The sequence below is a fragment of the Salmo trutta genome, chromosome 29, assembly GCF_901001165.1.
Source record: "Salmo trutta chromosome 29, fSalTru1.1, whole genome shotgun sequence".
Lineage (NCBI taxonomy): Eukaryota > Metazoa > Chordata > Actinopteri > Salmoniformes > Salmonidae > Salmo > Salmo trutta.
This window is the reverse complement of record NC_042985.1, coordinates 40,595,155-40,609,050: the sequence shown is the minus strand read 5'-3', so window position 1 is coordinate 40,609,050 and position 13,896 is coordinate 40,595,155. Positions and strand designations below refer to the sequence as shown.

The 13,896-nt window shown below is 42.4% G+C and overlaps 1 protein-coding gene across 1 annotated transcript in view; it reads left to right on the top strand.

Annotated features, from left to right (window-relative positions):
- The window catches only part of LOC115167616 (cytoskeleton-associated protein 5), an 81,407-nt gene that overhangs the window by 52,079 nt on the left and 15,432 nt on the right, over positions 1-13,896 (top strand). Inside the window, exons 31-36 of the mRNA XM_029722205.1 lie at positions 2,625-2,818; positions 5,826-5,992; positions 6,242-6,433; positions 8,832-8,949; positions 9,139-9,318; positions 13,142-13,329. Of these exons, the coding sequence (XP_029578065.1) occupies positions 2,625-2,818; positions 5,826-5,992; positions 6,242-6,433; positions 8,832-8,949; positions 9,139-9,318; positions 13,142-13,329 (1,039 nt within the window). The remainder of the gene's footprint in view (positions 1-2,624; positions 2,819-5,825; positions 5,993-6,241; positions 6,434-8,831; positions 8,950-9,138; positions 9,319-13,141; positions 13,330-13,896) is intronic.

Genomic DNA, 13,896 nt, shown 5'->3' with positions numbered 1-13,896 from the left:
CATCAGGCATTGTAACATAGCCATGTTTCAGTGAAACAGAGTATCTCGGGATATACTGTCCACGTCCATACAGCCAGCTGAGTTCTCAGTACATCGCGCAGAAAGGAATAAAGAACTCTCCGGGAAGAAGAAAGGCGGGGGTGTATGTTTCATGATTAACTACTCATGGTGTGATTGTGATAACATACAGAATCTCAAGTCCTTTTGTTCACCTGACCTAGAATACCTCACAATCAAATCCCGACCGTAATATCTCCCAAGAGAATTCTCTTCGGTTATAGTCAGCCGTGTATATTCCCTCAAGCCGATACCACGACGGCCCTCAAGAAACTACGCTGTTCTTTGTGCAAACTGGAAACCACATAACCTGAGGCCGCATTTATTGTAGCTGGGGATTTTAACAAAGCGCTTTCAGCAAATTTGCGATCTAAGTTCTACCAACACATTGGCTGTAGTACTTGCTCCGGGTTGACCTACAAGGCCCTCCTCCGCTCTTCCTTTGGCAAATCAGATTACAACTCCATTTTGCTGCTGCCATTCTATTGGCAGAAACTCAAAGGAAGTACTCGTGCTAAGGTCTATTAAATGCTGGCTAGACCAACTGGAATCCATGCTTACTTTGATCACTTGGACTGGGTTATGTTCCGAGTGTCCTCTGAGAATAACATTGACGTTTACACGGACATGGTGATTGAGTTCATCAGGAAGTGTATAGGTGATGTTGTTCCCACTGTGGCTAACACCTCCCCAAACCAGAAAATGTGGATAGATGGCAGCATTCGTGCAAAACTGACAGCGTGAACCACCGCATTTAACCATGGCAAGGTGACTGGGAATATGGTTCAAAACAGTGTGTTTTTCCCTCCGTAAGGCAATCACAGGCAAAACGTCAGTACAGAGACAGTGGAGTCGCAATTCAGCGGCTCAGACACGAGACGGACTACAAAGGGAAAACCAGCCACGTTGCAGACACCCCGTTTTGCTCCCGGACAAGCTGAACACCTTCCTCCGCTTTAAGGATAACACAGTGCCACCAACGCGGCCCGTTTTCTGTGGTTCTTTGTGGCTGACGTGAGTAAGACATCGCAAGGCTGCCGGCCCAGACGGCATCCCTAGCAGCGCCCTCAGAGCATGGGCAGACCAGCTGGCTGGCGTGTTCACGGATATATTCAATCTCTCCCTGTCCCACTCTTCTGTCCCCACTTGCTTCAAGATGTTCACCATTGTTCCTGTTCCCAAGAAAGCAAAGGTCACTGAACTGACTATCGCCCCGTAGCACTTTTGTCATCAGGAAGTGCTTCGAGAGGTTACTTTACGTGACACCCTAGACCCACTTCAATTTGCATACCGCCCCAATAGATCCACAGACGATGCAATTGCCATCGCACTGCCCGATCCCATCTGGACAAGAGGAATACCTATTGAGGATTGCAGCACTCATCACTCTCTCTTGGTCAAATAGCCTTTACACAGCCTGGAGGTGTGTTGGGCCATTGACCATTTGAAAAACAAATGATAGTCCCACTAAGCGCAAACCAGATGGGGTGGTGTATTGCTGCAGAATGCTGTGGTAGCCATGCTGGTTAAGTGTGCCTTGAATTCTAAATAAATCAGTGTCACCAACAAAGCACCATCTCACCTCCATGCTTCAATGGTGGGAACCACGCATGCAGAGATCGTCCGTTCACCCTACTCTGCGTCTCACAAAGACACAGCGGTTGGAACCAAAAATCTCATTTGGACTCATCAGAACAGGACAGATTTCCATTGCTCGTGTTTCTTGGCCCAAGCAAGTCTTTTAGTAGTGGTTTCTTTGCAGCAATTTGACCATGAAGGCCTGATTCACACAGGTTCCTCTTAACGGTTCATGTCTGTTATTTGAACTGATTAATGTATTTGTGCTGGAATTTCTGAGGCTGGTAACTCATAATGAATTTATCCTCTCCAGCTGAGTTAACTCAGGGTTTTCCTTTCCTGCGGCGGTCGTCATGAGCCAGTTTCATCATAGCGCATGATGTTTTTTTTTGACTGCACTTAAAGTTCTTGAAATTTTCCGATTGACTGACCTTGTCTTAAAGTAATGATGGACTGTCATTTTCTCTTTGCTTATTTGACATCTTGCCATAATATGGACTTGGTCTTTTACAAAATAGGGCTATATTCTGTATACCACCCCTACTTTGTCACAACACAACTGATTGGCTCAAATGCATTAAGAACAAAAGAAATGACACTAACTTTTAGAAGTTAATATGCATTATGATTTAAAATGCAAACATTTTATACAGTTTCTCACTTAACTATACAAGTAACTCGTTTGCTGCACGGACATAACAAATAGCCAGCAAGGCTATTGATCCTGGAAGAGATTCTCTGCTGTCACCAAGCGAATGCTTGATTTTGGAAGAAGCTAACCACTTAGCTAGATAGCTAACAAGCTACTAAATTAGTAAGTCTTAAATGTTTTTTTTTTGTCAAATACTTTTAAAAATAACTTTAAATGCCTTAACCTAGGACTACATACCACAAAGTTCATCTTCAAAGGCAACGTTAGCTCATTTTATTTCAAAGATGGTGTTCTCTATCAGTCTAACTCCCTGGAATTATGTCTCTCCCGTCCTCAGAGTGCTTGGAGGAGCTGGGTTGTCTCATTGGATTTTACGGCATGTCTGTCTGCCAGCCGACTGCCGCCAAGTCCCTGAAAGAGATTGCTGTACACATCGGAGACCGAGACACGTCCGTCCGCAACACAGCCCTCAACACCATGGTGACGGTCTACAACGTCTGCGGCGAGCAAGTCTACAAACTCATCGGCCATGTAGGTTTCACTCCGGAGTCTCACTCTTTAACGCGTTATATGGGTGTAGTTTATCTAGGGATGTGAGACGACACACATACACATTGTCACTTCCAACGACAGATCACGTCTATCAACGGCATAAGAGTTGCGCTAGTTCTGTATGTACACGGGCCATCTGACCCGCCATCCACCATCAAGATAGACTTGTCATGTTCAAGCAATGGTATTAAAGATGAGGCCCGCGTCACAAGTCGTTTCAATGCAGCACGTTGGTGATTTGAGTAAAACAAAAACGTATATAAATGTAGGTCCATTATCATTTCTACATGGTCTATTTTTCTATCCTGCTTGCTAACAATTACCAAAATGAAAGCTAGACAGTCAGGAAGCATAAAATTCCAAGAACGATGGATAGAGGAGTATTTTTGGCAACTTGACGGTGAGGAAATGTAAGCAATTTTGAAGTCCTTGATTTGAAAATAACAGCACTCGTCCAGCCTGACTTAACTGTCTCTCCCTTGAATGTTTAGAGAAGCCGTTGCTCATGTGCTAGCAAATGCATACCAACATTGTTCATGCTGTCCATTTTATGTTCTTGTGTCAGAAGTCAGAAGTTTACATACACTGAAGTTGAAGTCATTATTAACTTGTTTTTCAACCACTCCACAAATTTCTTGTTAACAAACTATAGTTTTGCCAAGTCAGTTAGGACATCTACTTTGTGCATGACAAGTAATTTTTCCAACAATAGTTAGACAGATTATTTGACTTATAATTCACTATCACAATTCCAGTGGGACAGAAGTTTACGTTCACTAAATTGACTGTGCCTTTAAACAGCTTGGAAAATACCAGAAAATGAGGTCATGGCTTTAGAAGCTTCAGATAGGCTAATTGACATCATTGGAGTCAATTGGAGGTGTACCTGTGGATGCATGTCAAGGCCTACTTTCAAACTCAGTGCCTCTTTGCTTGACATCATGGGAAAACCAAAATAAATCAGCCAAGACCTCAGAAAAATAATTGTAGACCTCCACAAATCCTTGGGAGCAATTTCCAAACGCCCGAAGGTACCACATTGATCTGTACAAACAATAGTACGCAAGTTTAAACACCATGGGACCACACAGCCGTCATACTGCTTAGGATGGAGACGCGTTCTGTCTCCTTGAGATTAATGTACTTTGGTGTGAAAAGTGCAAAGGACCTTGTCAAGATGCTGGAGGAAACGGGTACAAAAATAATCTATATCCACAGTAAAATGAGTCCTATATTGACATAACCTGAAAGGCCACTCGGCAAGGAAGAAGCCACTTTCTCCATACTTTTTGGAGAAATGTCCTCTGGTCGAATGAAACAAAAATAGAACTGTTTGTCCATAATGACCATGTTTGGAGGAAAAAGGGGGACGCTTGCAAGCCGATGAACACCATCCCAACCATGAAGCACGGGGGTGGCAGCATCATGTTGTGAGGGTGCTTTGCTGCAGGAGGGACTGGTGCACTTCACAAAATAGATGACATCAGGTTGAAAATGATGTGGATATATTGAAGCAACATCTCAAGACATCAGTCAGGTAGTTAAAGCTTGGTCGCAAATGGGTCTTCCAAATGGACAATGACCCCAAGCATACTTCCAAAGTTGTGGCAAAATGGCTTAAGGACAACAAAGTCAAGGTATTAGTGGCCATCAAAGCCCTAACCTCAATCCCATAGAAAAGTTGTGGGCAGATCTGAAAAAGCGTGTGCGAGCAAGGAGGCCTACAAACCTGACTCAGTTACACCAGCTCTGTCAGGAGGAATGGGCCAAAATTCTCCCAACTTATTGTGGGAAGGTTGTGGAAGGCTACCCGAAACGTTTGACCCAAGTTAAACAATTGAAAGGCAATGCTACCAAATAATACTAATTGAGTATGTAAACTTCTGACCCACTGGGAATGTATTGGAAGAAATAAAAGCATAAATAAATAACTATCTCCACTATATTATTTTGAGATTTCACATTCTTAATATAGTGGTCATCCTAACTGACCTAAAACGGGGAATTTTTACTAGGATAAAATGTCAGGAATTGTGAAACACCTTAGCCAAATACATTTAAACTCAGTTTGTGTCAACTTCTGACTTAAACTGTATAGAAAACAAAAAATCAGTGCAGCTGGGCTTGCTTGCGCTTTCTCTTCTGTGTGTGTTTTTGGTCTGTTGCGTGTAATATATCTTAGCCTATTCATTGATGATAAGCCTTCCTTTACTGAAGTTGCAGTACATTCCAAACCAAGAAATTGTTAATGCAGCATTCAATTGCGAGACAACTTTTGATTGTTTATTTAAATGGGACTTGTGCACGCTTCTGCCTGGTGGCTGTCCTGCCTCCATTGTGCCCTGGCCCTCGCTAGCTCGCTATGAAGATGCAAGTGTTCTGTGTTGGAAGTACTAATCGTTTTTCTCTTGTTTCAAAAATACTGAATCTTAGAGGAGTTGATTCCTAGCAGATGTTTTCTTTATTCTAAATGTTTTAAGTCACAGTATTTAACAAACTTTAAACTACTTTTTTAGGAGAGAGTGGCCTGTGCGCAAGCAGCTCTATTATTTGATTGACAATTCTGGTCACCTAGTGATGGACGTTAAATGTCGCTTCTGCAGCGGGACTTCGTGTCATTTAAAAAGCTGCGGTGTACCCTTGCAGACAAACATGCCGTAGCCAAGCCAATTTCAAGGGTAAATGACTGCGGTGGGTAACTTAATTGCCTAGCCCTGGTGGTCATATATGAAATGGGACCATTATTCTGCCTTGTGAATTGACATGGAATTTTATGGCGGTTTAAACCTCACGCAAAGTTGTACATTTGTCACATCTCTGTCAAATTATGTGCATACAAGTGTTGGTGTCATATCCTACTAAGTGTTTCTGAGGGGATCGGTTGGTGCAGGGCTCTGCACAGATTTGTGTTTTGTCAATGTTTCTGCACAGTCCAACTGCTATGTAGCCATTGTCGATCAGTCCGACTGAGCTTCGTCCTCTTTAGCTGTCGGAGAAGGACATGAGCATGCTGGAGGAGAGGATCAAACGCTCAGGGAAGGCCTCCACAGCCCCTACCCCCAAACAGGGGGAGGAGAAGGCTCTGCCCGCTCACCCCAATGCCAGCCTCCTTCAGAAGCCCTCCAACAGAGCGCAACCCCCTGTAAAACTCAGGTACGCAACCTTCCCCTCAATTAATCTGTACCGAGAATACATCATTTGTATCTCTAACTGTATTCGCTTCACCCTCCTTTTTTTCACTTATGTTTCCACTACCTTATTTGACTGTTCCTTTGACATTGAAATATTTTCACAAAAAGATGAAAGCTTTCAGTGGGTTAATTTAAGTAATACTGGCACAGACATGATTTCAAATGTTTTGCTTTTTTTGTCTGCCATTATGTTCTCTTCCCCCCCTTCCAGTCAGATCCGTCTGAATGCCCTGGTCCAGTCCCAGCAGGCTGAGCCCTCCCATGTTTGCCCTGTTGGGGAGTTCCATCTGGACCTGGATCTGCTGGAGCAGCTGGAGAGTGACCAAACCTCTGTTGTGCTGCCTGATCTGGTTAAACACAAACTAGGGGACTTGCTAGAACCCGTTATCATCCCAGAGCCGAAGTAAGTTTACTACACACCCCTTTGTCAGCAAGCTGGTTGACCTGGTGCAACATAAACACACAGGTACACTATATATACAAAAGTATGTGGACACCCCTTTAAATGAGTGGATTAGGCTTTCAGCCAGTGCCCAACCTCACTAATGCTCCTGTGGCTGAATGTAAGCAAGTCCTAGCAGAAATGTTCTAACATCTAGTGGAAAGCCTTTCCAGAAGAGTGGAGGCTATTATAGCAGCAAAGAGGGGACCAACTCCATATTAATTAGAGGTTGACTGATTAATCAGAATGGCCGATTAATTCGGGCCGATTTCAAGTTTTCATAACAATCGGAAATCTGTATTTTGGACGCAGATTATAAAAAAATTTAAATATTTTTTTATTTAACTAGGCAAGTCAGTTAAGAATATTCTTATTTTCAATGAAGGCCTAGGAACGGTGGGTTAACTGCCTTGTTCAGGGGCAGAACGACAGATTTTTACCTTGTCAGCTCGGGGATTCAATCTTGCAACCTTACGGTTAACTAGTCCAACGCTCTAACCACCTGCTTTACATTGCACTCCACGAGGAGACTGCCTGTTACGCGATTGCAGTAAGAAGTCATGGTAAGTTGCTAGCTAGCATTAAACGTATCTTATAAAAAAAAAATCAATCATAATCACTAGTTAACTGCACATGGTTGATGATATTACTAGTTTATCTAGCCTGTCCTGCGTTGCATATAATCGCTTAGGTACATGTTGCTCCAACCATAAACATCAATGCCTTTCTTAAAATCATTACACAAGTATATATTTTTAAACCGGCATATTTAGTTAATATTGCCTGCTAACATGCATTTCTTTTAACTAGGGAAAATGTGTCACTCCTCTTGCAAACAGAGTCAGGGTATATGCAGCAGTTTGGGCCGCCTGGCTCGTTGCGAAGACATAATTCTTCCTAACAAAGACAACCGACTTCGCCAAACGGGGGAGGATTTAACAAAAGCGCATTTAAATCAATACACAGAAGTGTATATATATTTAAACCTGCGTATTTAGCTAAAAGAAATCCAGGTTAGCAGGCAATATTAACCAGGTGAAATTGTGTCATTTTGCGTTCATTGCACGCAGAGTCAGGGTATATGCAACAGTTTGGGCCGCCTGGCTCGTTGCGAACTAATTTGCCAGAATTTTACGTAATTATGACATAACATTGTAGGTTGTGCAATGTAACAGGAATATTTAGACTTAGGGATGCCACCCGTTAGATAAAATACGGACCGGTTCCGTATTTCACTGAAAGAAAACTTTTGTTTTCGAGATGATCGTTTCTGGATTCGACCATATTAATGACCAAAGGCTCGTATTTCTGTGTTATGTTAGACTTAATTATATTTGACAGAGCAGTCTGACTGAGCGATGGTAGGCAGCAGCAGGCTCATAAGCGTTCATTCCAACAGCACTTTTGTGCGTTTGCCAGCAGCCCTTCGCAATGCATTGCGCTGTTTATGACTTCAAGCCTGTCATCTCCCAAGATTAGGCTGGTGTAACCGATGTGAAATGGCTAGCTAGTTAGCCAGGTGCGCGCTATCAGCGTTTCAAACGTCACTCGCTCTGAGACTTGGAGTAGTTTTTCCCCTTCCTCTACATGGGTAACGCTGCTTCGAGGGTGGCTGTTGTCGATGTGTTCCTGGTTCGAGCCCGGATAGGAGCGAGGAGAGGGATGGAAGCTATACTGTTACACTGGCAATACTAAAGTGCCTATAAGAACATCCAATAGTCAAAGGTATATGAAATACAAATCGTACAGAGAGAACTAGTCCTATAATAACTACAACCTAAAACTTCTTACCTGGGAATATTGAAGACTCATGTTAAAAGGAACCACCAGCTTTCATATGTTCTGAGCAAGGAACTTAAACGTTAGCTTTTTTACATGGCACATATTGCACTTTTACTTTCTTCGCCAACACTGTTTTTGCATTATTTAAACCAAATTGAACATGTTTCATTATTTATTTGAGGCTAAATTGATTTTATTGATGTATTATATTAAGTTAAAATAAGTGTTCATTCAGTATTGTTGTAATTGGCATTATTACAAATAAAACAAATCGGCCGATTAATCGGTACCGGCCTTTTTGGCCCTCCAATAATCGGTATCGGCGTTGAAAAATCATAATCGATCAACCTCTAATATTAATGCCCTTGATTTTGGAAAGAGATGTTAAACAAACAGGTGTCCAAATACATTACCAAAAGTATCTCATAACCCAGGTCTGAGTTGACAAATGCTGCAACTCAGCAAGTAAGTCTTGCCAAAGTAAGTTAGATACACACTCACCCACTGCATGTCAGAGCCCAAGCACTCCACTACACTTGTCGTCCTGTGCCTCTGTGACGATGTCCTTCCTCCACAGGCTTCACCCAGTTCCCACCCACTTTGATGAGCTGCATGCAGGCCCCTCTACCATCAACCTGGTTATCTCCCAGGTGGCCTCTGGTGATATTAACACTAGCATGCAGGCCCTTGCACAGGTACACACACAATCTTTCTGCTACAACTCCAATGTCCAACGCCAAAGTTTTATTTGTGTACACAGATGTGCGAGCCTGGCTGTGGCTATACACACATGAATGCACCCACATGCTCACCCATATCTCTTTTTCTCTCACCCTCACTTACACAGTTGTATTTCTATTACCTTCTCTCCTCGCCCCCTGTAGATAGATGAGGTGCTTCGTCAGGAAAGCATTGCGGAGGTGATGGTTGGTCACACAGATCAGTTCCTCATCGCTACCTCCCTCCAGCTCCGTCTGGCCCACAGCACACACATGGCTGACACACGCCTTCCCAGGGAGGACATCTTCAAACTCTACAGCTGTGCCATTGGAAACATGCTTACAGTGAGTATGGGACGAAAGGTGTGTGTTAGGGCTGTCATAAAATAAATAAATGAGTTGTGTTAAAAGCATGATTTGCTGTAATTGAGATCTTAATTTGAGATTGTTCATATTTGGCCCTGAAGCTGTTTCAATTAAACAAATATTTCATTGAGTTGTAGGTACTATATATACAAAAGTATGTGGACACTTCTTCAAATGGGTGGATTTGGCTAGTTCAGCCACACTTGTTGGTGTATAATAGCATGGCTGTGTGCTCTATCTCCATAGACGAACTTGGGCAGTAGAATGACTTTACTGAAGCGCTCAGTGACTCAACGTGGCATCGTCATAGGATGCCACCATTCCAACAAGTCAGTTCATAAAAATTCTGCCCTAGAGCGGAACCAGTCAACTAAGTGCTGTTATTGTGAAGTGGAAACGTCTAGGAGCAACAACTGCTCAGCCGCAAAGTGGTAGGCCACACAAGCTCACAGAACGGGACTGCCATGTGCTGAAGAGCGTAAGGCATAAAATCGGTCCTCAGTTGCAACAGTCAGTACAGAGTTCCAAACTGCCGCTGGAAGCAACGTCCGCACAAGAACTGTTCGTTGGCAGCTGCACATGAGCCTAAGATCACCATGTGCAATGCCAAGCGTCGGCTGGAGTGGTGTATAGCTTGCCGCCATTGGACTGTGGAGCAGTGGAATCGAGTTCTCTGCAGTGATGAATCACGCTTCACCATCTGGCAATCCAGTGGATGACTCTGGGTTTGACGGGTGCCAATAGAACGCTACCTGCCCGACGGCATCGTACCAAATGTAAAGTTTGGTGGACGAATAATGTTCTGGAGCTATTTTTACATGGTTCGGGCTAGGCTCCTTAGTTCCAGTGAAGGGAAATCCTAATGTTACAGCATACAATGACATTCTGTGCTTCCAACTTTGTGGCAACAGTTTGGGGAAGGCCCTTCACTGTTTCAGCATGAAAATGCCCCCATTCACAAAGCGAGGTCCATATAGAAATGGTTTGTCAGGGCCTCATACTTTTGGTAATGTATTTTTATTATAGGGGTTAGAAAACAAAATAAACTGTGTTCTAAGACAAGTCTGATAGAAAATGTCATACAGCTATTATAGGTTATCCGTTTTCTTCAACTTGTACTAGTTACAAGCTGCTACTATACTACAATTGGAATAATTTGCCTAAAGGGTTGGAGGTAGAGGAGGCCTCTCCGTCTCGTTACGTAGGAGGGGTGCTCTGATTTTGCATATGGGGAATTAGTGATTTACTGAAGCCTTGCATCACTACAGGGGTCCTGGCTGCTCCCACTTATCTAGCCTTCACATGTCCCTAGGTCGTTTGTCAACTGCTGCTTTAGACTGCGTACTATTTGATTATCTTCATAGTATTCTGCCATTTCGTAGTGAATTGCTGAAAAGAGAACGAGCAAATGCTCTCAAATGATGAGAAAATAACCTTACATTGCTATTTTGACTGCTTGTTTGATATGCTTGCCTAAATATCTGCATGTAACTCAGCAGCTAAGAAGACTGCCTGGGTAAAAGTTCTCCGTCACTGTGCTGGCTTTCCGTCATGGATTCAGGTGGTTGTTTTTGAGACCAGTTTAGATCCGCAATGAAAATCATGTTCTACGAATTGTATTCCCAACAGCGATGTGTAGCCTGCTGGCAAAGTCATTCAAAGGCTATGCAACTTTGCAGTTCCATTTTTTTCCCCATGTTATTAAAACAAAATCAGACAACCCTATAGTAGAATAGTTAACCTACTTGCCTAGTCGGCAGGTGTTTTCATGCAAGTTAAATAATCCTCCAGAGGCGTATTCAAGTTGCGAGAGCCATAGGGAGGGAAACGTATTCTGACAAGCAGTCAGGGGAAATGATTCTTAATGAAATCGTGAGAACACTTAAAAGCTGTTTTCTCTGTTTTCCATTGCTGACTTATTTACTCCAATTGTGCAAATGGCATTGTTTTACAAATTCAGTTAGAACTGGAGTTTCAAGCATGGTTTAGACTTAGAGATTGTAGTTAACCTCTCTAGGGTATGTGGGACGAAATCATCCCACCTACTCAACAGCCAGTGGAATCCCGTGGCGCGATATTCAAATACCTTAGAAATGCTGTACTTCAATTTCTCAAACATAACTATTTTACACCATTTTAAAGACAAGACTCTCGTTAATCTAACCACACTGTCCGATTTCAAAAAGGCTTTACCACGAAAGCAAAACATTAGATTATGTCAGCAGAGTACCCAGCCAGAAATAATCAGACACCCATTTTTCAAGCTAGCATATAATGTCACAAAAACCAAAACCACAGCTAAATGCAGCACTAACCTTTGATCTTCATCAGATGACACTCCTAGGACATTATGTTATACAATACATGCATGTTTTGTTCAATCAAGTTCATATTTATATCAACAACCAGCTTTTTACATTAGCATGTGACGTTCAGAACTAGCATACCCACCGCAAACTTCCGGTGAATTTACTAAATTACTCACGATAAACGTTCACAAAAAACATAATTATTTTAAGAATTATAGATACAGAACTCCTTTATGCAATCGCGGTGTCCGATTTTTAAAATAGCTTTTCGGCAAAAGCACATTTTGCAATATTCTGAGTAGATAGCTCACCATCACGGGCTAGCTATTTTGGCACTCACCAAACTCAGATTTACTATAAGAAAAATTGGATTACCTTTGCTGTTCTTCGTCAGAATGCACTCCCAGGACTTCTACTTCCTCCACAAATGTTGTTTTGGTTCAAAATAATCCATAGTTATGTTCAAATATCCTCTGTTTTGTTCTTGCGTTCAAGACACTATCTGAACGGTGACGCGCAGACTCATATCGTGACAAAACATTTCAAAATATTCCATTACCGTACTTCGAAGCATGTCAAACGCTGTTTAAAATCAATTTTTATTCGATTTTTCTCGTAAAAAAGCGATAATATTCTGACCGGGAAACCCTGTTTTCGTTCAAAGACTCAAAGATGAAAATGGAGTCGTCTCGTGCCCGCGCACCCCCGTCTCATTGTTCTCAGAACGACCACTTTCCAAATGCGCTACTGTTTTTCAGCCATGGGCTGCAAAGTCATCATTCAAGGTTCTGGCGCCTTCTGAGAGCCTATGGGAGCCTTACAAAGTGTCACGTTACAGCAGAGATCCTCAGTTTTCAATAGAGTGTAGAAGGCCAAGAAATGGTCAGAGAGGGCACTTCCTGTACAGAATCTTCTCAGGTTTTTGCCTGCCATATGAGTTCTGTTATACTCACAGACACCATTCAAACAGTTTTAGAAACTTTAGGGTGTTTTCTATCCAAATCAAACAATTGTATGCATATTCTAGTTTCTGGGCAGTAGTAATAACCAGATTAAATCGGGTACGTTTTTTTTTTATCCGGATGTGAAAATACTGCCCCCTATCCTAGAGAGGCTAAGTGAGCGGTAGTTGCAGAAATCGCATGAGCTACGGCAAGAAAATCTGGAACGGCAGCCACTGTCAATACATTTTTATTAAACTGTAACCTAGACAGCAATGAATATCACAAACATGGTTGTAGCTATTTAATTATATCATTGCCCATTCCTGTTTTTTTTTTTTTTTTTTTTTTTTTTTTTCATATTTAATATTCAGTCTGTTTAGATATTTCATAGACTTATGTGATTGTAGTTGAGTAATTTGGCTGTGTTCAGCCACAAATGAATACACTGCATTTAAGGTGATTGAGAGTAAGACTAAGACAATGTATTTGCACCTTATTTCCGTCTGGGTCTACTTATATAATAGTGTACATTATACCATCTCTCCCTAGTTGTTTGGTGTGGCGCGGCTGGCAAGGGAAGCCTCCATGGGGGTGCTTAAGGACCTTGTCCAGGGTCTGGTGACAGTTCTGCTGGATCCCCGGATAGAGGAGAGCCAGGAGGGACAGCAGCTCATCCGCTCAGTTAACATGCTGCTGAGACGAGTCTTCGAGGCCTCAGACCAGACCAACATACTCAGGTGTGTGTCGGGAGAATTCTCACTATTTGAATTTCATAAACTGAGTAAACATTAAGTTTCCTTTTTTTAGATAACTATAGTAAATATATTCACGTCACCAATTCACTGATTAAAACACTGTTTTGCAGTGAAGCTCTACAGTAGCCTCAACAGCACCCTCTAGGGTAGCACCATGGTGTAGCCTCAGGACAACTAGTTTCTGTCCTGGGAACATTGACTTCCATACAAAACCTAGGAGGCTCATGGTTCTCACCCCCTTCCATTGACTTAGCGATTTTATAATGACTTCCGGGAAAAACTTAAGGACAAGCAGCAGCACTTAGCTAATGCAGCTAATTTGGCCTACTCAACAACCAGACTCAGAAATTGTATTTGTTAGCTATCAAACACTGCAACTTCCAGGTTAAGATAAGCTTCTGGTTTTATGAATTTATTGTTAACAGGGCCGGCCAGTGTAACTGCTTGCTGTACACTACTGCGTGATTGTACACATGGATTGGATTGTGGGTTTACTAACGCGTTCTAGTTTGTTGACGAAGATTAATACGGTGACAATGTAGGCTGGTT